This window comes from Lissotriton vulgaris, chromosome 5 (assembly GCF_964263255.1).
Source record: "Lissotriton vulgaris chromosome 5, aLisVul1.2, whole genome shotgun sequence".
NCBI lineage: Eukaryota > Metazoa > Chordata > Amphibia > Caudata > Salamandridae > Lissotriton > Lissotriton vulgaris.
The window spans coordinates 191,390,888-191,414,433 of NC_141693.1; the positions used below are offsets into that span (position 1 = coordinate 191,390,888).

General features: G+C 44.4%; 1 protein-coding gene across 1 annotated transcript in view; it reads left to right on the forward strand.

Moving 5' to 3' along the window:
- The first annotated feature begins 1,288 nt into the window (after window positions 1-1,288).
- LOC147710453 (ficolin-1-like) overlaps window positions 1,289-23,546 on the forward strand; it is a 300,012-nt gene continuing 277,754 nt past the window's right edge. The window contains exons 1-2 of the mRNA XM_086921140.1: window positions 1,289-1,400; window positions 1,989-2,102. Coding sequence (XP_086777266.1) covers window positions 1,319-1,400; window positions 1,989-2,102 — 196 coding nt within the window. The 5' untranslated portion in view covers window positions 1,289-1,318. The remainder of the gene's footprint in view (window positions 1,401-1,988; window positions 2,103-23,546) is intronic.

A 23,546-nucleotide genomic window follows, 5' to 3' on the forward strand; every position in this document is an offset into this window, starting at 1 on the left:
AACCAAAGCATCTATCAAGAAGATCATGGCAACTCACCTAGAAGCCTAAGCTTCTAAGAGTCCCCTCACAGTAATTGTGATCCCAGTCTCAACGATAGGCACTGCGAGTATGAGCCTGAACTGGGAGCCAAGGTACTATCCCAAGCTGATTATGTTAGGTGCCCTAAGTAGCATGTTAAAGCAGGAATTACTCCTGGGCTATGTTTCTGATGACTTTTCTATCATCACCACCTCCTTCTGACAGGACTGCCCTGTCCTTTCCTTCCACCTTCGCCCTTAATCTTCAAATTCCACCACCCCTCTCTTTAGAGAGAGAGAGGGTGGCAGAGAGATAGAAAAAGATAGAGAGAAAGAGAGGGGGAGAGAGAGAGAGAGACAGAGAGAGAGAGAGAGAGAGAGAGAGAGAGAGAGAGACAGACAGACAGAGAGAAGTAACTTGTTTCATCAGCTTGAATATTGGGATAAGGTATAACATAAGCTGTCCCAAGTAGCACGATTACTTGATTAGTTGTTGTCCTTGTGGAGGGACTGTATTTCTTAACACAGGCAACCATCAACCCACATCAAACTATAAAATAATCTACATGTCCAGATCAGCTGGAACCTGCACCAAACCATACCTAATTGGACTTCTATCTAAACATCAAGTTTATCATATCAACCTGCACTGATACTACTACAAAATATCGAGGTCGACCATATCCTAAAGGTGAGTAGATGTGGAGTTAAGAATAGTAGATCTATACTTACTAATGTATGCTTACATTGATATGTTGCGGATCGACATGCTAGAGTCAATATAGGTGCATGTAGATATTATGGGCATCAATATTTTCCCTTAAAACCTCACAAGTAAACTGTACAGTGGTTACACCCCATTCCCTTCGGTTCTCATTTTGTCTGAAGGTGTAAGTGTGGTCCTGCAAGAAGGCTTTATCTCTGTCAAGGGGTCACTGTCATGCACAGATCCAACCTTCAACCGAGTATTTTTTAAGTGTCTGGCGCTGTGAGGTGCACTTATCACAAGCACAGTTGTTGCTTTGTAACATTATTGATCAAAGTTGCAGAGCCTGCAAGAAAGTGGAAGCAAAGGTCGAATGTTGCAGTCAGCCTGCCACAGAGACCAATTGAATGTGAGCAAGATGAGATAAAAATGGAGAATTCGTCAATATAGACTACCGGCCTACAGATAGCTGATCACAATCATTGGACTTTAAGCCCTTCTTACTGTATACATTCACGCGCAGAGGTTTGGGGTGGAGAATAAAAGACCTTAGGTGGGAGACTGACCAAACTCTTAAGGCGATCCACAGGAGCCATGACGCGACTCACACCGGTACACATGATCGTATTCTGGTGGATGGCAGCAGGGGTTTGCCATGCTGCGGACACGTGTCCAGGTGAGTTTCAACAAGACCAATTATCCTTTAGACCAATCAATTCTTAATTCATCCTGTCTCGAATTACATAATATGTCCAACATATTTTATTAATGTCTATTCATCTGAAAATGAAGGTCGTAGCGATGGCCATCTTGCCCTGTGTGAGGCATGACAGATATAGTCATGAAAATGTAGAATGACCCCCATGCAGGGCAAGAAAACCTACGAGTTGAAAGTTTGTTTTATCCATACTAAAACGTTTGCACGCAGGGTACCTTCAGTCCTAGGAAAGGAGCCGCCACTGCTTTATTACCAGCCCAGAGATTCCTGCCCGGTATAAAAAGAGCAGCCGCAGTTGGGGTGACAGTTGCTTGACACTCACAGTTACCCCAAAATATGTAATAGTTTGTAAAGTAATATTGAATACCATGTGTGGCTTTGCAGAAACATTGTTTCGCCCAATCATTGCAGTTCATGGTGCACGTCTGACCTCATAGAAAGGGTTTATACATAGCCTGTGATATTCTTCTGTATTAATGAACTTTCTACAGCCTGGGAAGATCTCCAAGCAATGTTTTCCTCATCGATGCTTGTTTCTTTCTTCAGATATAAAGATTATTGGCCTGGGTGAGCAGGACAAGGTGGCAGTTCTCCAAGGCTGTCCTGGGTTTCCTGGAGCGCCGGGTGTCAAGGGAGAACCAGGACCCCCAGGAGTGAATGGTAAGCGGCACTCTATGTGCTGTGGATGCAGTTTTGGGTTAGACTTGTTCGTGTAAATCCAGATGTGAGAACATCTGTTGTCACTAATAGTAGTTCCACAATATGAACAAAAAAATGCCAGAAACAGGGCTGATATATCAGGCATTAATTCAACAGCAAAATCACAGCTACTGTTTATCTCACCAGATACACAAAAGATGTTGTCACATTTACTGCGTCCTCCATCACTTCTATTCTATTGTTTTTCAACACACCATTCAGCACAAGTACTTGATCCCATACTACACACCTTCTCTGTTTGCAAGTCAGTAGAATACAAGTTTAGAAACACAAACATGAAAACAAGAAATTATCAACAACCAATAACTGTATAGAACCATGGATCGGACTATTCTGCCTTAATTTCCATACTTCTTTAATGTAAATGCTGCGTGAAATTAAGTTTCTGAATTTGAGAACTTAACCTGTGGGTAAGTCACCCCCCCCCCCCTTCTTAATGCAGCTGGTGAACTGCTCGATTTAGTGAAGCAGGAGAATCACATATTAAATCTAAGTGACTCTCTAGGCTCCCGCTACCCACTTAAAGGCATACTTTGACCTGGCAATCCTACCTTTTCATGAGACCCTTGTCTCAGTCAGTGGTACAACAACCCACAATTTCCTTTGATGGTAATAAGCATTGCAATTAAAAACTATCTCTTCAAGAGATCCACCAATTTGATAATGAATGAAGCACATCTTACAGTACATTCTGCATTGGAACCAATTCAACAATGTTTGATTCTAAAACATTTTGGGCCTGATTCATAAAGGGCCTCTGCACTCGTGGTAGAGGCCCCACAGTCCTAAAGTGGTCTTTACACTCGGTTGGAATCTCAACAATGAGAAATCCCACGAGTGTGGAGGTCCTTTGGGAATCAGGCCATTTAATGTTATGGGAAAGAAAAACATATTACATTTTCTCCATACTGTGTAGTAGAGAAGATATGCCTTACCCGTGATTGCCAACATGCCACCCATACCCTGTATTTGTTCAGGAAAGGGTTGATCTCAGGGAGCCCCAGCACCGTCAAGTGTTCTTGGTGGGCAGATTATCACATTCTAACTCTATTTACTATCTTGGCCTTTTTTAAGCAAATTGATACAGAGAAAATAAAAGCTTCCCCCCTGGCAAGGAAAAAAAACACCTGGGGCCTCATTTATGAAAAGTGACGCATCGCTGCGTGAAAACAGCGATGCGTCACTTTTCACTGCCCACTCTTTGCGACACCAATGATGCATCAAATTTAATGTATGACGCATCATGTCGCAAGGACTCACAGATACGTCAGTATTTCTGACGCATCTGTAAGCGCAAAAGTGACGCATTGCTGGAGTGTGTTACAAAAGTGACGCAACTCCAGCAATGCGTCCTTTCACATGAGGCAAGCCCCATGTGAAAGGGCCTGCGTCAGTCTTACGCCTGCTGTGAGGCAGGCGCAAGATTTTGACGCAACAGCATCCTAAAAGTGACGCAGTGAAATCTCATAGATTTCACTGCGTCACTATTACGAGGCTTTTTGCGGGGGAACGCCCCCTCTGCATACATTATACCTGACGCAGGTATAACGTGGCGCAGGGGTTTAAAAAGTGACGCATCTACCTAGATGCGCCACTTTTTAAATATGGCGCAACAAGGCGCATTTTGTACGCCGCTGGTGCGTCACAAAAAGTGACGCACTGGCGGCGCAAAAGTGACGCAAGGCCTCATAAATAAGGGCCCTGGTGCATGCAAGACCTTTCAGCCTGCAGATGCATTCATCTATTATCAACTGAAAGTTGATGCTACTCTTTCTTGCTTTAGCTTTTTGAACCTCACAGTTATTTTTATCAAAGTGTGTCCTCTCAATTTTTCATTGTATTCAGGAGACAAAGGGGATCCAGGGATTCATGGAGAGATAGGACCTGCAGGAGAAACAGATACAGTGGAAACTGTTTTATTTGGCCTTTTAGTTTCTATTCTATCTTGTTCTGTCTCCTAACACATGCTTCAGGGCTTTTTCTGTAGACATCCAGCACACATCAACACCTAATGCAGTGCAGAGAGAGAACAGCTTTAGGGATCTACTATGCACACAACAGTAAAAGTGTGTCTTCAAACCTTCACAGAATTTCAAGATGTAAGGTTCGAGGTGCAGGTTCTGGGGTACATTGCTACACATCTTCAAGCTTCGAACAAAGACGGGTCATCCTCACAAACATTCACAGATGAATAAACAGATGGTCAGACTCATTTGGAGAGGCATTGGATGTGTCTGGCAGATTGACAGAGATGGAACCTATGAGAGGGGTAATCTTGAGCTGAGTTGTATGGAAACTTGTATACTAGTCTTATCATAGTTCTTTAAAGTCAGACATTTCTTAAGGGGACTTTCAGAAGGCTCTAGAGGAGTTTTGATGTGGTGAGCGTGTCTCGTGGCTGATATGAGGTGGGCAGCATAGTTTGGATTAGCTGAAATGTTTTGCCTGGGAGACCCAAATACATTCATTCCAGTGACCAAGCTAAGACATTACAACTGCAAAGATGTAGACATCCCAGCTGCAAGGAGCAGCAAGAGGATCCCACGGATCTGACACTTGTGAGAGAAGCATAACTTGACAGCAGAGATTTCAAGGGGTTAATACTGCTTTCTACTTTATCCAGTAGGAATGGCAGTGGATGGTAAACTATTATTTGGCCAAAGTGGTGACCTTTCACGGATATATAAATATCGTTCATTGGCTGATCATATCCCTGACCTAACAGTCCTCTTTTCCTTTTTGTGAAATGCTTGTCTTGAATTGGTAAAAAACATAAAAGTGGAAAAATATATTTTGGCCCTGATACAGCTATGTTTAGCTCTGTGTTATTTTTCTTGTCAATTTGCTATGAAGGATAATATGATGGATGCTCAGTCAAACGGGAAGTGACATCTTCACATAAACAACCCATTAGTTTGCTGTTATCAAGAGAGGTGACTTTGTCCTTTTGAGATTAGGTAATTATGTTTGTTGTTGCCTGGACCTTGGCTATATCATCAGATGTGCTTGATGGTGACAATGCAGCCCTCATCCTATTGGATCTTTCTGCAGTCTTTCTGCAGTCTTTGGCACCTTCTTCCTCCTTATCATCTAATGGCTTCACAAAGGTCCCGTACTTTGCTGATTTTGCTCCTTCCTGACAGGCTGCACTGTAATTAGCGTGGCCCCTTTTCACTTCAGATGCCATGGGAATCTTCTGTGGAGGCCCAATATGATCCTCACTCAGCCCCACTCTGTTCAATGCCACCATGACCCGACCCACCAGCACCATCCATGCCCATGGAATCAACATCATATCTTATGCTGATGACCCAAGATTATTCTCTCACTCTCCAATAAGATGCCAAATATCCAGACCACTTCCTCTTCCTGCATGACTGAAGTGGCCAGATGGATGAAAAGCAACTGCCTCAAGCTCAACACAGACAATACGGAATTAGTAATCTTCAGTAAAGACATCTCACTCTGAACTCCACCTGGTGGCCTGCTGAAGTCAGATCCACACCTATCCTGGCAACCCATGCAAAAGGGGCCGGGAATAGTTATCAACAACCAACTCACCATGGCCATCATCAACCAACTCTTCATGACCGGCCAAGTGAATGCACACTCAAGATTCTCAAGGTAATCTTCAAATGGCTCCCCATCAACACTTGCAGAGCTGTCACCCAAGCCCTCAATACCAGCAAGCTGGACTACAGCTACACACTCTATGCTGGAATCTATGCTCAACTGATGAGAAGACTCCAGATCATACAAAATGCAGCTGCCTGACTCAACCTCTCATTCAGTACTCACATCACCCTGCACCCCAAATCGCTCCACAGGCTCCCAATACACGAATGAGCACCCTTCAAACTTCTCATGCACACATACAAGACCTTACACAGTATAGACCCTACCTATCTCAACAAGTGCATAAACTTCCACAAGCCTACTAGACATCTCTGCTCAGCTGGATTCCTAATCACACACCCACCTGTCATACACAGAACCAGAATAGTCATGCCTTTCCTTACTTCGCTCCTAAAGCCTGAAATCACCTGGAGCTGCTGCCTCAGTTTTTGAATTTTGAAAGAAACTGGAGACCTGGCTCTTCACTTAGCCCTGACCCTGGCTCTGAGCATACAGCTCCTTCTTCAGTGCCAGGATACCCTCCTGGGTAAGTTGTGTGCTTTACAAATACGCATTACATGATGCACATGCAATGCTGATGTACATGCTGCTTGTTTGGGAGACTTAAACGCTTTGATCCATTGGGCAGGATATTGCAGTTTCCTAAATATTCCTGGGGACTGTAGGCACATGTGCATCAGCTTTATGCTCCAGACTAAGGGTGGGCAGAGCTCGCAGGGTTTCACTCTGTGGAATTCCATGGAGCTATATAATGACTCCGAGAGATTCCATGGAGTTCCACTAATGGGCAAAAATTATGCAGCTCATGCTGAAATCTAGTGCTTGTAGTGCGAGCAGCGCTGAATATAAGCATGAACGACACCATGCATTGTACAAGAGTGCACACCCATTTGAGTTGGTTTTGCTGTCTCTCAAGTAAAAAATCTACTTAGGCTGCAGCAAATCTACTTGAATGCAGCCCTCTTTCAGAAAATCGCCCTAGAGGATGCTAAATCTCACTTGCATTTTCTGGAGCCTCACAGGAGAGAAATTCCACCACACTGCGGTCCTCAGAGTTTGGCCAGATTTCTGCTTCAAAGATTTTTGCAGGGATTCTGCTTTTAAAGCAGGACATTGTCTTGGGATGACAGAACGTCAGACTGTAGAGATTGTGTCTCTTTACCACATCAGTGCCTGTTGGTCCAAATATAAGCTAGCTCACAGTGCCTCATCTAAACTCCTAACCTATCCAGAGTAACAGGTGATTTTGTCAACCTGGGACATGACCTTCTAGTCCTCAAGAGAACCATGGCAACAGATCACCTTTCATTTCTGACTCAAACATGCCAATAGTAAACAGAAGACGGGCACAAAGAAAGTTTACAGTACATTTAATGAAACTATCATAGTATATCATGAAGCAAGTGTGCTGTGATTATTGGACGGTACAAAAGGGGATGGTGATGGACGGAGCATCCGAACCAATCAAATACTCACACCCAGTCAAGCGACCTGGGTTTAATCCATCACCGTTCTTTAGCCCACTCTGCCACCCCAGTTCAGACATGGCCATATGCAAATCAGTCTGACCTTGTGCCTCATGGGAACAGTCCAGCCCGAACTGTCAAACCATGCCTTCCCTGGACCGGAAATAAGCTTCCGAGGACCGGTTTCTGGCATTTCAGCCGTCTTCAGCCGGGCTTGCTTGAATCCAGTGGCAAAGTGAGCAAGGGACTCACGTCTGAGCATACCCTGCCAACTTATGGCGAACAAAGCGGTACAAAATGGGGTGGTGATGAACGGAGCATCTGAACCAATCAAATACTTACATCCAGTCAAGTGATCTGGGTTTAATCCATCACCGTTCTTTAGCCCACTCTGCCACCCCAGTTCAGACATGGCCATATGCAAATCAGTATGACCCTGTGCCTCATGGGAACAGTCCATCCCGAACTGCCAAGCTATGCCTTCCCTTGACCGGAAACAAGCTTCCGAGGACTGGTTTCTGGCATTTCAGCCGTCTTCAGGCAGGCTTGCTTGAATCCAGTGGCAAAGTGAGCAACGGACTCACGTCTGAGCATATCCTGCCAACTTATGGTGAACAAAGCGGTACAAAAGGGGGTGGTGATAGACGAAGCAGCTGAACCAATTAAATACTCACACCCAGTCAAGAGATCTGGGTTTAATCCATCACCGTTCTTTAGCCCACTCTGCCATCCCAGTTCAGACATGGCCATATGCAAATCAGTCTGACCCTGTGCCTCATGGGAACAGTCCAGCCCGAACTGCCAAGCCATGCCTTCCCTGGACCGGAAACAAGCTTCCTAGGACCGGTTTCTGGCATTTCAGCCGTCTTTAGCCCTGCTTGCTTGAATCCAGTGGCAAAGTGAGCAAGGGACTCACGTCTGAGCATACCCTGCCAACTTATGGCAAAGAAAGCGGTAACAAAGGGGGTGGTGATGGATAGAGCATCTGAACCAATCAAATACTCACACCCAGTCAGGTGATCTGGGTTTAATCCATCACCGTTCTTTAGCCCACTCTGCCACCTCAGTTCAGACATGGCCATTTGCAAATCAGTCTGACCCTGTGCCTCATGGGAACAGTCCAGCCCGAACTGCCAAGTCATGCCGTCCTTGGACCAGAAACAAGCTTCCGAGGACAGGTTTCTGGCATTACAGCCGTCTTCAGCCCGGCTTGCTTGAATCCAGTGGCAAAGTGAGCAAGGGGCTCACGTCTTTGCATACCCTGCCAACTTATGGCAAACAAAGCGGTACAAAAGGGGGTGGTGATGGATAGAGCATCTGAACCAATCAAATACTCACACCCAGTCAGGTGATCTGGGTTTAATCCATCACCGTTCTTTAGCCCACTCTGCCACCTCAGTTCAGACATGGCCATATGCAAATCAGTCTGACCCTGTGCCTCATGGGAACAGTCCAGCCCGAACTGCCAAGCCATGCCTTCCCTGGACCGGAAACAAGCTTCCGAGGACCGGTTTCTGGCATTTCAGCCGTCTTCAGCCGGGCTTGCTTGAATCCAGTGGCAAAGTGAGCAAGGGACTCACGTCTGAGCATACCCTGCCAACTTATGGCGAACAAAGCGGTACAAAATGGGGTGGTGATGAACGGAGCATCTGAACCAATCAAATACTTAGACCCAGTCAAGTGATCTGGGTTTAATCCATCACCGTTCTTTAGCCCACTCTGCCACCCCAGTTCAGACATGGCCATATGCAAATCAGTCTGACCCTGTGCCTCATGGGAACAGTCCATCCCGAACTGCCAAGCTATGCCTTCCCTGGACCGGAAACAAGCTTCCGAGGACCGGTTTCTGGCATTTCAGCCGTCTTCAGGCAGGCTTGCTTGAATCCAGTGGCAAAGTGAGCAACGGACTCACGTCTGAGCACATCCTGCCAACTTATGGTGAACAAAGCGGTACAAAAGGGGGTGGTGATAGACGAAGCAGCTGAACCAATTAAATACTCACACCCAGTCAAGAGATCTGAGTTTAATCCATCACCGTTCTTTAGCCCATTCTGCCACCCCAGTTCAGACATGGCCATATGCAAATCAGTCTGACCTTGTGCCTCATGGGAACAGTCCAGCCCGAACTGCCAAGCCATGCCTTCCCTGGACCGGAAACAAGCTTCAGCGGACCGGTTTCTGGCATTCATGTCTGAATGAACTGGGGTGGTGTGGAGTTCAAAAAATGATGGATTTAGGCCCAGATCTCTGTACTGGGGTGAATGTATGACATTGTTCTGCATTCTGTCCATCAACTGTGGTTTTTGCATTTGTTACCCCGAGTGGGATGGGTATGCTCAGACGTGAGTCCCATGCTCTCCACACCACTGGAGTCAAGCTATCCTGGCTGAAGACGGCTGATAGCCAGAAACTGGTCCTAGGATGCTTGATTCCGGTCCAGGAAAGACATGGATTGGCAGTTCGGGCTGGACTGTTCCCATGAGGCACAGGGTCAAGGCTGATTTGCATTAGGCCATGTCTGAACTGGGGTGGTGTGGAGTGCAAACAAACGATGGATTTAGGCCCAGATCTCTGTACTGGGGTGAATGTATGACATTGTTCTGCATTCTGTCCATCAACTCTGGTTTTTGCATTTGTCACCCCGAGTGGGATGGGTATGCTCAGACATGAGTCCCATGCTCTCCACACCACTAGAGTCAAGCTAACATGTCTGAAGACGGCTGATAGCCAGAAACCGGTCCTAGGCTGCTTGATTCCAGTCCAGGAAAGACATGGCTTGGCAGTTCGGGCTGGACTGTTCCCATGAGGCACAGGGTCAAGGCTGATTTGCATATGGCCATGTCTGAACTGGGGTGGTGAGGAGTGCAAAAAAACAATGGATTAAGGCCCAGATCTCTGTACTGGGGTGAATGCATGACATTGTTCTGCATTCTGTCCATCCACTGTGGTTTTTGCATTTGTCACCCCAAGTGGGATGGGTATGCTCAGACGTGAGTCCCATGCTCTCCACACCACTGGAGTCAAGCTATCCTAGCTGAAGATCGCTGATAGCCAGAAACCGGTCCTAGGATGCTTGATTCCAGTCCAGGAAAGACATGGCTTGGCAGTTCGGGCTGGACTGTTCCCATGAGGCACAGGGTCAAGGCTGATTTGCATATGGCCATGTCTGAACTGGGGTGGTGTGGAGTGCAAAAAAAGATGGATTTAGGCGCAGATCTCTGTACTGGGGTGAATGTATGACATTGTTCTGCATTCTGTCCATCAACTGTGGTTTTTGCATTTTTAACCCCGAGTGGGATGGGTTTGCTCAGACGTGAGTCTCATGCTCTCCACACCACTGGAGTCAAGTTATCCTGGCTGAAGACGGCTAATAGCCAGAAATCGGTCCTAGGATGCTTGATTCCGGTCGAGGAAAGACATGGCTTGGCAGTTTGGGTTGGACTGTTCCCATGAGGCACAGGGTCAAAGCTGATTTGCATATGGCCATGTCTGAACTGGGGTGGTGTGGAGTGCAAAAAAACAATGGATTTAGGCCCAGATCTCTGTACTGGGGTGAATGTATGACATTGTTCTGCATTCTGTCCATCAACTGTGGTTTGTGATTATTGGACAGCATTACACAGTGTAATTAGCATTACTATCAGACTGCATAAAGTAAACATGCCAACCATAGCAAATTATCTATCTGTCTAAGCCTACCCTTACTGTGTGAGCAACGGGATATATAGATATACAAGTGCTCTCTGAAAATTGGAACAGAACCAATACCTGGGGTATGTGGTTAGGTGGCCTGCATCATGGGTGCAAACTCTGTTTATCCAAGGATGCAAGACAGTCTCTACAGACATTCATTCCCTGACTGGTCTCTTTGCCAGAATTCTCCTCTCTGCCCTCAAGGGGTCAGGACTCGGCCTGAGCGGAATCCGCAGAGCTCCACAAAGTGAAGAAAAAACTCTGCAGCGCTACACAGAGATCCACAAGCAGCGGAGTTTATTACATTGTGCTGTTGCTGATTATGTTTTGTATCTGGTGTTTATCCTGTGCTGTAAAATCAGTGCAAATGCACCACGCAGTTCAAGAGGGCGCTGCTCCTTTCTGCCACTCTACTAGAAATTCTACTCTAGTGGCAGCTTCCTCAATGCGATTGGAGGCTTCTCAATGCGAGCAGTAGTGACCATCCACGACCGCCCGCATTGAGAAACCTCGCTGGAAGTTGGTCTAACGTTGGATTTTCAGCGCAAACTCCGAATGCCATGCGGAGTGTGGGAAATTCCACAAAGTCCGCAAACGGAGCAGAGTTCACTGCCCTGGTCTATATGAGACACAGTTTATAATTATATGAGAAGAACTACTGTGTTAGAAAGCTGCAGGTGTGCTACTGTGTTATGTCTAAAAGTTTAGGAGTTTCTGCTTACCGAGCTGAGAAAAAAACATACTACGCTGCTATATTTTCTAGGCAACCTTGGATAAAATGTGGAGACTGAATCCCAAGAAGAATCACTCAATAACAAGCAACATGCACAGTGTATTCCTAAAATAATGTTATGAAAATAAATGTATTATGTGTTTCTGGGCAAAGCAGAAGCAGCCTAAAACATCCAATACGCACAATTAAGGAGGAGCCAAAGTGGACCCAGAAGGGGAATCACTACACCCCCTTCTTGGTCTAGATAGTGAATTAGCGACTAACATATTAATAAAAATCACAAGCCAAGCAAAGTCAATGTGATGCTAATAAGCATAAAATTGTAATTTATAGGCATAATGGAAAATGAAACAATAACATTTTATAAAGGGGTTTAAATTAGGTTGAGCTGGAGGCACCCAAAATTTCCACCACAAGATCAATGTTTAGTGAATCCAGAATGGATTCAGTCTTTGCAGCAATGATTCCTCAATAGCTCTATTTTTTAAAGGCTCCAAAGAAAAGATATGGTCTGCGTTATCAGCCAATGCTAAGGAAGTAATCTGTTGTCCTGCATTCATGTCATTAGAACTGGAGTTCGGAAATTCTGGTACCGAAGCACCCATCTCTCCTACAGGGAGTAGCTCATACATGCATTTCGGAGTAATTGCAAGTGCATGGCACAACTCCAGAAATGGGTCGTTATTGGACTCATCAACAGGTTCATGTCCACAGGAATAGGAAATTGCAGCACAAGGCAAACATCAAGTGCCCACTTGAAGGGACACCATAGACAATGAAACATAGGTTGTACACAAGTAAACCAGGCAGGTTGGAATGACAATGATCAGTCAGTGTTCAGTTCCTGGAGCAGAGAGGATTCCAAAGAATTGGATCATGTGCTCGTGGCACAGCTGGACCGGTGGCAGTTCCATTACCAATAGGCTTCAAAACAGAAAAAAATGTGCGGAGTAGCAAAGATGGAAGCAAAATTCCACAATTGATGAATAACACCAAGAGTATGCTTTCAAAAACAGTAGAATCCAGGGAATGTATGAAGGCCGGTATGTCTCTAAAGATTTTCTAGAAGGTACTGACTAAACCAGTCCCAATTGCTAAAAAAAAGTGTGCTATACCAGAGGTATTGGAAACATTAAAGATTTGATATACAACCTCACATAAATGCAGCAGCAGATTTTGGCTTAAAAAAGGGCCTGTATTTCAATGGATGTCATTGCAACCTGCAGTTCAAAGGTTTTTTGGGCAGATGTTAATGCCACAGCTTTTTGAAACAATAAGGCTTTGAGTCTTCTTACCTTGTTGAGATCTGCCTTCAAAGTTGGAACTGAAGGCCAAAACAAACTATCAAAACGTGCATGCATTGGGGAGAAAAGCACATTACTGCAGCAGGTCACTCACTCTCTGGGAAAACATAAAGAACATACTGGATTCCGACCTTCATTCCACAACAGTCTTGATCGCTTAGCATCAAATAACTGCCATTGGACTGTAATGAGGCATAGAATTGAAGGTACTGGTATTCCTTTTAGAAAACAGGCCAAATTTTCTGCCGAAATATTACATGCTCCATGAATGGTAACGTGTTTTCAAAGAAGTAAGCGACCGACAGAAGAGTTGCATTAACTGCCAGTAAGGCATACCTCTCTATTTGCACTGTCACATCAGTAATCAAAAGGAAGGGATCAAAACTTGTGAATCAAGATCGCTTCCAGGGCCTCATATCGACCTACTGGGAAATGTTTTATACAAGATGTGAACTGGAATGCTGAAATTGGCAAAGATATTACGCTTTGTATCAGTCACACTGGGGAGGGTGTCTCAGCCACTGTAAATGACAGTTGCTCTAACTTCTACATGTGTAATATTGTGTAAGTGGAATCCTTTTTGGCCATGAGTAGCTGTTTATGTGTCAAGTTGAAAGGCATGAATAGTTGCATTTAAGTAACGCCATGGCAGCTATTTTTTATGACCTGAAGTGTCCAACTATACAGCATTACAGATCTAAGCTAACTTTGCCCATGGTATGAAAAAAACATGTCATTTTGCATAATATTGATAACAGTTAACACAACGTTATTCAAACAGTAAATGTGAGAAGTAGTTATGCTGTTATCATCAAAAGCAAGTACTTTATCTCAATTTACCTTACACGTGCAACTGCTACCATTTGTGACAATTTCCACATTTCATTGTATGTTGCATAAAAAATCTTTTAGAACACAGTGATTTAGGACTCAACAAGAAATCAGATAGGTCCATGTTTTCCAATAGGAGGGAGAGATGTTGTTTTACTGCAGACAGTGTGGAATGTTCCAACCCTTGTTGGCACAATTTCCCTACCGAATAGGTGGTGACTATCCCTGAGTGTTGAAACTAGGGATAACAAGGGTTGGATCTGCACTGGCCACAATAACAACCCATTTGGACACTGAAAGTGTAGAGTTAAATGTACCATTCTGCACCATGCTATTGAGCTGTTCTACACTGTAATTTGTTAAATGCTGCTAATAGTCAAATGGGGCAATAGTAGAACTATTGGGTGAAGTTATGTCTTTAATTTTAGCAAATCTTAAACCAGTAGTCTGTTGAACTCAGGCATTTAGAGATTTCATGGGTGTTAGAATTAAGCAGGCTCTAAATAAGGGGTCAGTTCCCTGAACCTGCCAATGTTTGGTACCATAAATACATTTCATTTCAATGATATCCTTCCAAAATTCATAGCCTTACACGGTTAATTGGTTGACAAATAACATCCGTATATATTAGCTTGGTTTGTGTCAGCACATATTTCTTTGCTCGTGTGGGGACAATTTTAAAAGAAAAATATTTTAAGTCTAATGTACCATGGGCAGAAAAATATGTGAATTTACCCCAATATGTTTTTTAACTTCCTGATGGGGGAGTCGGATAATGTTCCCATTGCGTGTAATTAAAAGGTGTGCATTGAACACTAGCTCAACACTAGCTCAATGTAAATATTAATGTTGTTAATGATGATCACAGAACCATTTACCATAATTAGCAGAAGTTAGGTACAGTTCTTCACTTTCAAAAACAGTATGATTTTCCAGCTCTGAGAGCATGGAGTTTACAGTGTCAACAACCCAATCGTCTGAGGGGCGTGGCCAAGTGGCAATGTAGTAAGTCATGCTCCATCGGATCTCCGGCAAGGTAACCCTTATCTGTTATCATCCTGCAGACACTTAGAGGCCTGGGGGCGGCTGACATCACCTTTATGCCCCACTGTTTGGCGATCCTGAGGGGGCCAATCAGCTACCCACACTGACTGCACGCGGTGGTCACAAAATGGCAGATGTGGGCAACAACGAAGACTGAGGCTGAGTGGAGTCCTAAGTTGTGCGGACGGACTGTGACACTGTCTGACAGCAGGTACTTCCAAGCAGTGACACCCCACAGCTCTGAACCTGTACCCAGCCTGGAGTGCCGATGCGACACAAGAACGGTGGGGAAACGAACTGGGAGGGGAACTAGTGTGCAGCCTGAAGTGCCATGACCTTGGGCAGCCTGATACCCAGATCAGAGGTATGCGGGGTCTTAGGAGGTGTGATGGCAGACCCGCCCTCCCCCTCCAACAGAAGCTATTCATCCCTCTGCCTGCACACTGCTAAAACACAGGAGAACTTAAATGCACCTAGGGCAGTTGCACTGGTGACTTCACTGGTGGGAACTGAACTGCCATTTGCTGGCTGGCAGAACCCATCCTGGTGGATACACTGAGGTGTAGCTGGGGTGATCTTGCTGGCATGTGTGTGAATGTATTGGAGGCCGGGAGCAGAGATGATTCCAGCGCCTCCCGGGAGGAAAACAATGTGGAATGATTAAGAGAGCGCCTAAGGTTCTTTGGTCCTGAGAGCACTGTCTGGTAGTTTACCCGCATGATGCCTGCGCTTGACTTTGGCACAAACTGGGATTGCCTTGAACCTCATGTGCCTTGCTGCAAGTCCAACTGGGGTTGCTGCAGCAGGGGAGACAGGCGTGTCATGCCTGGTGAAGCTGTACGTTGATCCCAGAGTTTGGCAGGTGAAGGATGACCTGGAAAATGTCCTGCTAGCCACAACCTGAATGTGAGGGAATTCAACTCCGCACCAGTTACATTCGCTGGAGGCCTAGCGGTGGTGGCCTCTGGCAAACCAGCATTGGGTGCTGCGAAGTGCGAAGTGTGAATATCCTTAGATCCTTCTTCTAACACCTTCTAACACCTTATACCCCCTACAACAGCCATTGTTGTCGCAATGGCATGCAGGTTAAAGCATGCATTGTAATGCATGCGTTATAATGGTTGTTTCCCGGGAGGAGGACCAGGCGGCACAGCCCTGCCAACAGTCCACAACAATTGCACGGGTACTTTAAGGGGTTCTTAGGAGGAATGCACTCTCACGTTGCCCACGGACAACCACAGGGAAAGTGAACAAGAAGCGTGAGCCTGATACCCCTGGACCAATGGCGATGACAAGCATGATGGGAGGTGATGGAGCCCCAGCTTCTCCTTCCGGGTGGTACTCAAGATTGTTTCATGCTCTGTGATATCATGCAGGCTGTCACTGTCTCATGAGGCACTCAAAGGGAATATCAATGCCATAGGGACAGACCTGAACCTCTTGAAAGATGATCACCAGCGCATTGCAGAGCGGGTGTAATGGCTGGATTTTCTGTTTAGATGGGATCAGCCCCCAGGGGCCCCTGTGACCCAGCCAAAACGTACTCACCTTCCGTCCTCAGGACTCCTCTATATCCAGGCACCTGGTACCTACCTGAGGATAGGGAACTCGCAATATACAAGCTCATATTATTAAGAACACCACTAAATCTATAGGGATACTAAGAATACTCACTGATTACTAGGGATATCCATACCCTACACTACACTTATTCACATCAGTTGGTCTCGCGGCCACCCTGACCCAGACCGTTCTACCCTAGGGCAGATCTGACACACAATCTGGTGCGTCTACACACGTGGGTCTGCAGCCCCAGTGCTCTCCTTTTCCAAACGGTTTACAATCCGGCAAACCTCCACGTTGGTAATCCCCCCCAACGCTCTCACTTACACACGGGCCGCAATCCGGCAGCCCTACACGCTGGTAATCCTCCCCAGCGCTCTCATTAACGCCGCATATCAACGACGACCACATTCCTATGAACACCTATACATATATATATATATATATTGGGATATTATCTCAGCTGTCTACTCGGGATGAAACTACAATAATAACTTTGGATATGGTTTCAGATTATTATGTATTACCTGTTCTTGGCATCAAAGGTCCACTCACTCCCTATTTATGTGATCACCACTTACCTGATTGGGATTACTCATCCATTCATGCAGCAACTACCTAGGAGATACATTTACCTTTAGTGAACAAGAATAGGGACTACACACCAGTTAGTTATAAACTGGGGGGGGGGTTTTATTACAGTAATATAAACATTTATGCAAATCTAACAAAGACTATAGGTAGAACACACCGCTTGAAAGAGAAAAGATTACACATAACAGGAACACTCCGCTGAAAGGGAAAAGATTAAGTGTAGCTAATGTGATGAAAACAATATCACCTGATTAGTGTGAAGTCTTGTTCTAGCTGTCATCTGGGTTCCTCTCTCGTCTGTGCCTTGGCTCATCTCATGCTCTCTCTCTCTCCTGCACTCTTGGGTACACCTCTGCGCTGATCGCTCTGTCTCTGGACTCCTCTTCCCCACACGAACTGTCTCTCCACCTTGCGTCTTCACTCTTTAATGGTTCCTGCCGCTCTGATCACCGTTCATTCTACTATCTTAGTCGTTCTATCTCTGCGCCAATGTCCAATTCATCTGCCCCCATAGGTTAATCCACGAGCTCTCCTCTATCTCTTCTAAAAGGCATTACTTCAGACTCCAGCTATTCACACTTCCTCCTGATAAACAACTGCTTCTGACTGCTTCCTTCAGTTCCAGCTCACTATTCAACTCAGCTCTTCTCCAGATTGAACCCTCTCTCTCTCTCTGCCAACTCCACTCCACTGCTCTCCTCTCTGCTGGACTCTCCTCTGCTCGACTGCCCTCTGACTGACTCTCTCCTCGACTCCCCTCTGACTGACTGACTCCGCCTCTGCACTTCACAAATATAGAATGCTGTTTCCTCATGGAAAGTTCCATCCATCAGCCCACCGCTTACCAGGTCTCTGCATCACCTCGCATCAAGGACACACACCAGCCGGCCGGCCTTTTGTTGTGTCTTCTACACAGAGAATAATACAGCCTACCGATAAGGGCTGGCCCAGACCGGTTCTCTCCAAGTGGAAAACAGCCTTAACTATAAACTTCGCCTTTGCCCTGAAAAGCCTCTCTGCTTCCATCAAGATGGAGTCTCTCTAGCTTTAGGCCTGAAAGGGGTGAAATGCTCCTTAGCTCTGTCAGAATACCTACATAAACCATACCAATATGTCTAATATGTCAAAGCCAATAGGCAATAGACAGGTTAAAGTCAAGAATAAAGGCATATTAAGCAGCTATCCTCTTCTAGGTCTGGAAAAAGGGCTTAAAAGGGCCAACACAGGCTAAGAATGCCTATACTAGATGCGAGCAAGAATAATGATCTATTATCACTGCTAAATAAAGCCAAAAACCCTGCCATTACACTGCACCCTAGATCCTTATCTTGCGAGCATCTTATAAACAACAACAACCATCTAAACAAACATCAACATAATCTATCCAACATAGGCTAAAAATACCTATCCTAGATGTGAACAAGATTAAGATCTATATCACTGCTAAATATCTCTGCCATCCACCCTTAGATCCTTATCTTGCGAACATCTGACAAACAATAACATCTAAATAAACAAACATCAACACAATCTATCAACAAATCAAGACCTAAAAACTCCCTAAAACAATGACAACTCAAGAAAATTCCACCTGAAACTCAATTGTAGGGAATAGAAACCTAAAAACAAATCAAAGCACCCTTGACTTGAATGCTGAAACATATCTGAGATTGGATCTGATAACAACAGAAACTAACCAAAGCATCCTCAAACTAAATGTTCCTCAACTTCTAATGATAACTGGTGAAATCTAGTGATGTAGGGACTTATGTGTTGAATGAAAACAGCAAGGGGCCTAAATGGGCCTACTTCGGACAACTTAAGGCTAAATAAGGCCTACCTACAGTTGTGAACTTAAAAACTAAATGTGTTTCAACTTCTAATGAGAGAACAAGAAAGGGCCTAAATGAGCCTTACGTACTATAGGCAACTTAAGCTAATGATGACACATGAAACTAATGGTGTAGGTGCTAGTATGTGAGATGAAAATAACAATAGGCCTAAATGAGGCCTACCTGCTGACATTTGTCAATTTAAAGTGAAATCTGAGAAATACAGTTGCAAGGTCTGGGCAAACATTAATACATAATCATACTAAAAGACACTCTACCCAGAACAATCCAAATTTTAAGGTAACCACCCATTAATCAATCAAGGTGAAAATATAAGAACAGTAAAAACACCCCATGTTTATAAGATAGCTAATGTAACATCAAGCTTAAAACAACAAAAAACATTTTAAATCGCACGGTGAAACACATGTGCGCACCATCATTGAAAAAAGTCCTTCATTTGGAAAAACTATAATAGGTGACATATTTTTTTTTTTAAAAGTGGGGCCTGCATGTAGTGATGTCAAAATTGCAGGCCAGGGAATTAAATAACTTAGTCATAATAGGTGACACGTTTTTTTTTTTTTTTTGCTTCAAAAGTGGGGCCTGATTGTCCAAGGGATTATTTAATGTCCAAATTCTTCAGTGTAGGCCACCACCCTGCATCCTCGGTACTTCCTCCAATGTGGCCATCCATCACCCGGTCTGGTCTGGTCTGGTCTGGTCTGGTTCCATCATCCAAAAAAATAAACTAAAATAATAACATGAAAATAAAAAGCTAAAACAAATAAAGGGAGTGGGCAGACGCACGCACGCACCCCAACTGCAGCCATCCTAGAAACAAGAGAAGAAGTATCATTATTCTTGTAAAATAAAATTTTCCATTTAAAAAGCACCCCGGGTGCCTTTCATTATTGAAAAGAAAATATCCTAATTAATTAAAACATTCAAAATTTAACTTTTAGTAACATTGAGTGGGGCCTAACATACCCTAATCCTAACTAAGCCAGTCCCACCCTTCAGGGCAAGAGCCATGCTTACAATGTGAAAAAAAAACAAAATTTGGAGTACTGCCAAATGATGACAGCATCAGCAGGGCACTGCAAGCCTCCCATTTTCCCTGGTCAGAGAAGTCCAGGCCCATCAAACTAACTAACTCCAAGGGAAGAGCAGGCCACCCCGCCCTTAAATAAACAAGCCGTGCGCGGAAGAAAATTGGATTGTAGCCCATCATAACACACTGGGACGTGATCGAAACTTGCAGAATGAAAAAAAAAATTCGTCTGCGCAGACCAGCTTGTCTGCCAAGGTCAAAAAACAAATTTCTCCTGCCTTATTTTGTAACTAACAGAAGCTCGAATTTAACAAAAACAATTCTGTTACAGTGCATTGCCAATTAAAAAAAAAAACTCCAGTTTTTTTTGTAAAAAGCCAACTAACTCAACTAAAGGCAAGACATTTCACTTATTTAGGGTCCATTTGTCAAAGAGAAATAATTTGTAAAACAACATAAGCAGATACATTTCAACATTGTATTTAAGTTCACATTTATAAAAACATACATTTTCATTTTAACATTTTTCATTTCAAAGGCAAATAGTTGCCAGTCACTAATTAAAAGCACATGTTACCATGCACCGTCGGGCAAGATTTATTATTATTAAACTAACACATTCCTGTCTAGATGGAAACCCCTCACAGAAATAATTAATGAAAACAGCTCGTAGCGTGCACTCTAACGGGCTATCTTTTTAACATTTCACTCATTTTAAAAGAACACAGCTTTCTCCATAACGTTGATTTATAACCACATCAGTTCCAAGGTGAACCCACACAAATACGTAGACGCATTTCAAAAGGAATGTGAAATGAACAGAACCCTTCTCAAAACACAAGATGTTACCTTTCCGTCAAGAAACTGACAAAGCACGTAGGCTGACCAAGGAACCAAAAAAAAAAGTCAAAATCAAACCATCAAAAATCCTTAAAACAATTCACTGACTTTTATAGTCAGGTCAGATAACCATGCATGTTGACAGCATGTAGTAAAAAAATAAAGGCTGCCATTTCAACTCAAGATATTAACCCTTTGGCAGCTCAAATAGAAACATTTCCCAACGTCCATTTATACATGGGAAAATCATTAGCACATTTCTTCACGTTTACAAAAGACACGTACATATTTTCAAAAACGTTATCCCCAAGCACCCGAGAAAGATCCAGCTCTCTCCTGCCAAACGTAATGAGAACATGCCCTGTCTAAGCCATGACCACATGGCGCTATTCACAAGCCATATTTACAAGACAAGCCTTTCACAAACAACATTTCCAAGGCGCAATGCACAAGGAACACAATAGATCAACATGAGAACATGCACCTCACAAGTCACAATAATATGGCGCTATTCACAAGTCATATTTACAAGACAAGCTTTTCACAAACAATGTTTCCAAGGCGCAATGCACAAGGAACACAATAAATCAACATGAGAACCTGCACCTCACAAGTCACATTAATATGGCGCTATTCACAAGTCATATTTACAAGGAGCTATATTCACAGAACTCCACAGATCATAGAACAATGAACACATTTCACATTGCACAGCATAAGCAGATGCAGCAAGCAATTGAATGGGCAATTTAAAAGCATTTTTTACACACATTTATACAATTGAACCATCACATAGATGTAACTGGCTTCCTCATGTAATGCCATCCTTCAACTCTGACAGTTTAAACACCAAGATGAAAACCATTCCTTCCACCCTGAATAAACCAAATGCCATGATGTAATACAATCTCCTCAGGCTGCAACTGTTCAAGCCAATAGGTCTAACAGGCTACATAAACTGCAACATTACGCCAGATGGAACTAGCGTTCAGGGCACTCCCTCAGAACACATGGGGAACTCTCTAAACACATGGCCAGGCACACAGGCTTCGTAAACTGTCCGACTACGCCAAAATGTAATGGTGTTCATGGCACTCACTCACAACACATGGGAAACAATCTAAGCACATGGCCAGGCACACAGGCTTCGTAAACTGTCCGACTACGCCAAAATGTAATGGCGTTCAGGACCCTCCCACACAACACATGGGCAACAATCTAAACACATGGCCAGGCACACAGGCTTCGTAAACTGTCCGACTACGCCAAAATGTAATGGCTGGATTTTCTGTTTAGATGGGATCAGCCCCCAGGGGCCCCTGTGACCCAGCCAAAACGTACTCACCTTCCGTCCTCAGGACTCCTCTATATCCAGGCACCTGGTACCTACCTGAGGATAGGGAACTCGCAATATACAAGCTCATATTATTAAGAACACCACTAAATCTATAGGGATACTAAGAATACTCACTGATTACTAGGGATATCCATACCCTACACTACACTTATTCACATCAGTTGGTCTCGCGGCCACCCTGACCCAGACCGTTCTACCCTAGGGCAGATCTGACACACAATCTGGTGCGTCTACACACGTGGGTCTGCAGCCCCAGTGCTCTCCTTTTCCAAACGGTTTACAATCCGGCAAACCTCCACGTTGGTAATCCCCCCCAACGCTCTCACTTACACACGGGCCGCAATCCGGCAGCCCTACACGCTGGTAATCCTCCCCAGCGCTCTCATTAACGCCGCATATCAACGACGACCACATTCCTATGAACACCTATACATATATATATATATATATTGGGATATTATCTCAGCTGTCTACTCGGGATGAAACTACAATAATAACTTTGGATATGGTTTCAGATTATTATGTATTACCTGTTCTTGGCATCAAAGGTCCACTCACTCCCTATTTATGTGATCACCACTTACCTGATTGGGATTACTCATCCATTCATGCAGCAACTACCTAGGAGATACATTTACCTTTAGTGAACAAGAATAGGGACTACACACCAGTTAGTTATAAACTGGGGGGGGGGGTTTATTACAGTAATATAAACATTTATGCAAATCTAACAAAGACTATAGGTAGAACACACCGCTTGAAAGAGAAAAGATTACACATAACAGGAACACTCCGCTGAAAGGGAAAAGATTAAGTGTAGCTAATGTGATGAAAACAATATCACCTGATTAGTGTGAAGTCTTGTTCTAGCTGTCATCTGGGTTCCTCTCTCGTCTGTGCCTTGGCTCATCTCATGCTCTCTCTCTCTCCTGCACTCTTGGGTACACCTCTGCGCTGATCGCTCTGTCTCTGGACTCCTCTTCCCCACACGAACTGTCTCTCCACCTTGCGTCTTCACTCTTTAATGGTTCCTGCCGCTCTGATCACCGTTCATTCTACTATCTTAGTCGTTCTATCTCTGCGCCAATGTCCAATTCCATCTGCCCCCATAGGTTAATCCACGAGCTCTCCTCTATCTCTTCTAAAAGGCATTACTTCAGACTCCAGCTATTCACACTTCCTCCTGATAAACAACTGCTTCTGACTGCTTCCTTCAGTTCCAGCTCACTATTCAACTCAGCTCTTCTCCAGATTGAACCCTCTCTCTCTCTCTGCCAACTCCACTCCACTGCTCTCCTCTCTGCTGGACTCTCCTCTGCTCGACTGCCCTCTGACTGACTCTCTCCTCGACTCCCCTCTGACTGACTGACTCCGCCTCTGCACTTCACAAATATAGAATGCTGTTTCCTCATGGAAAGTTCCATCCATCAGCCCACC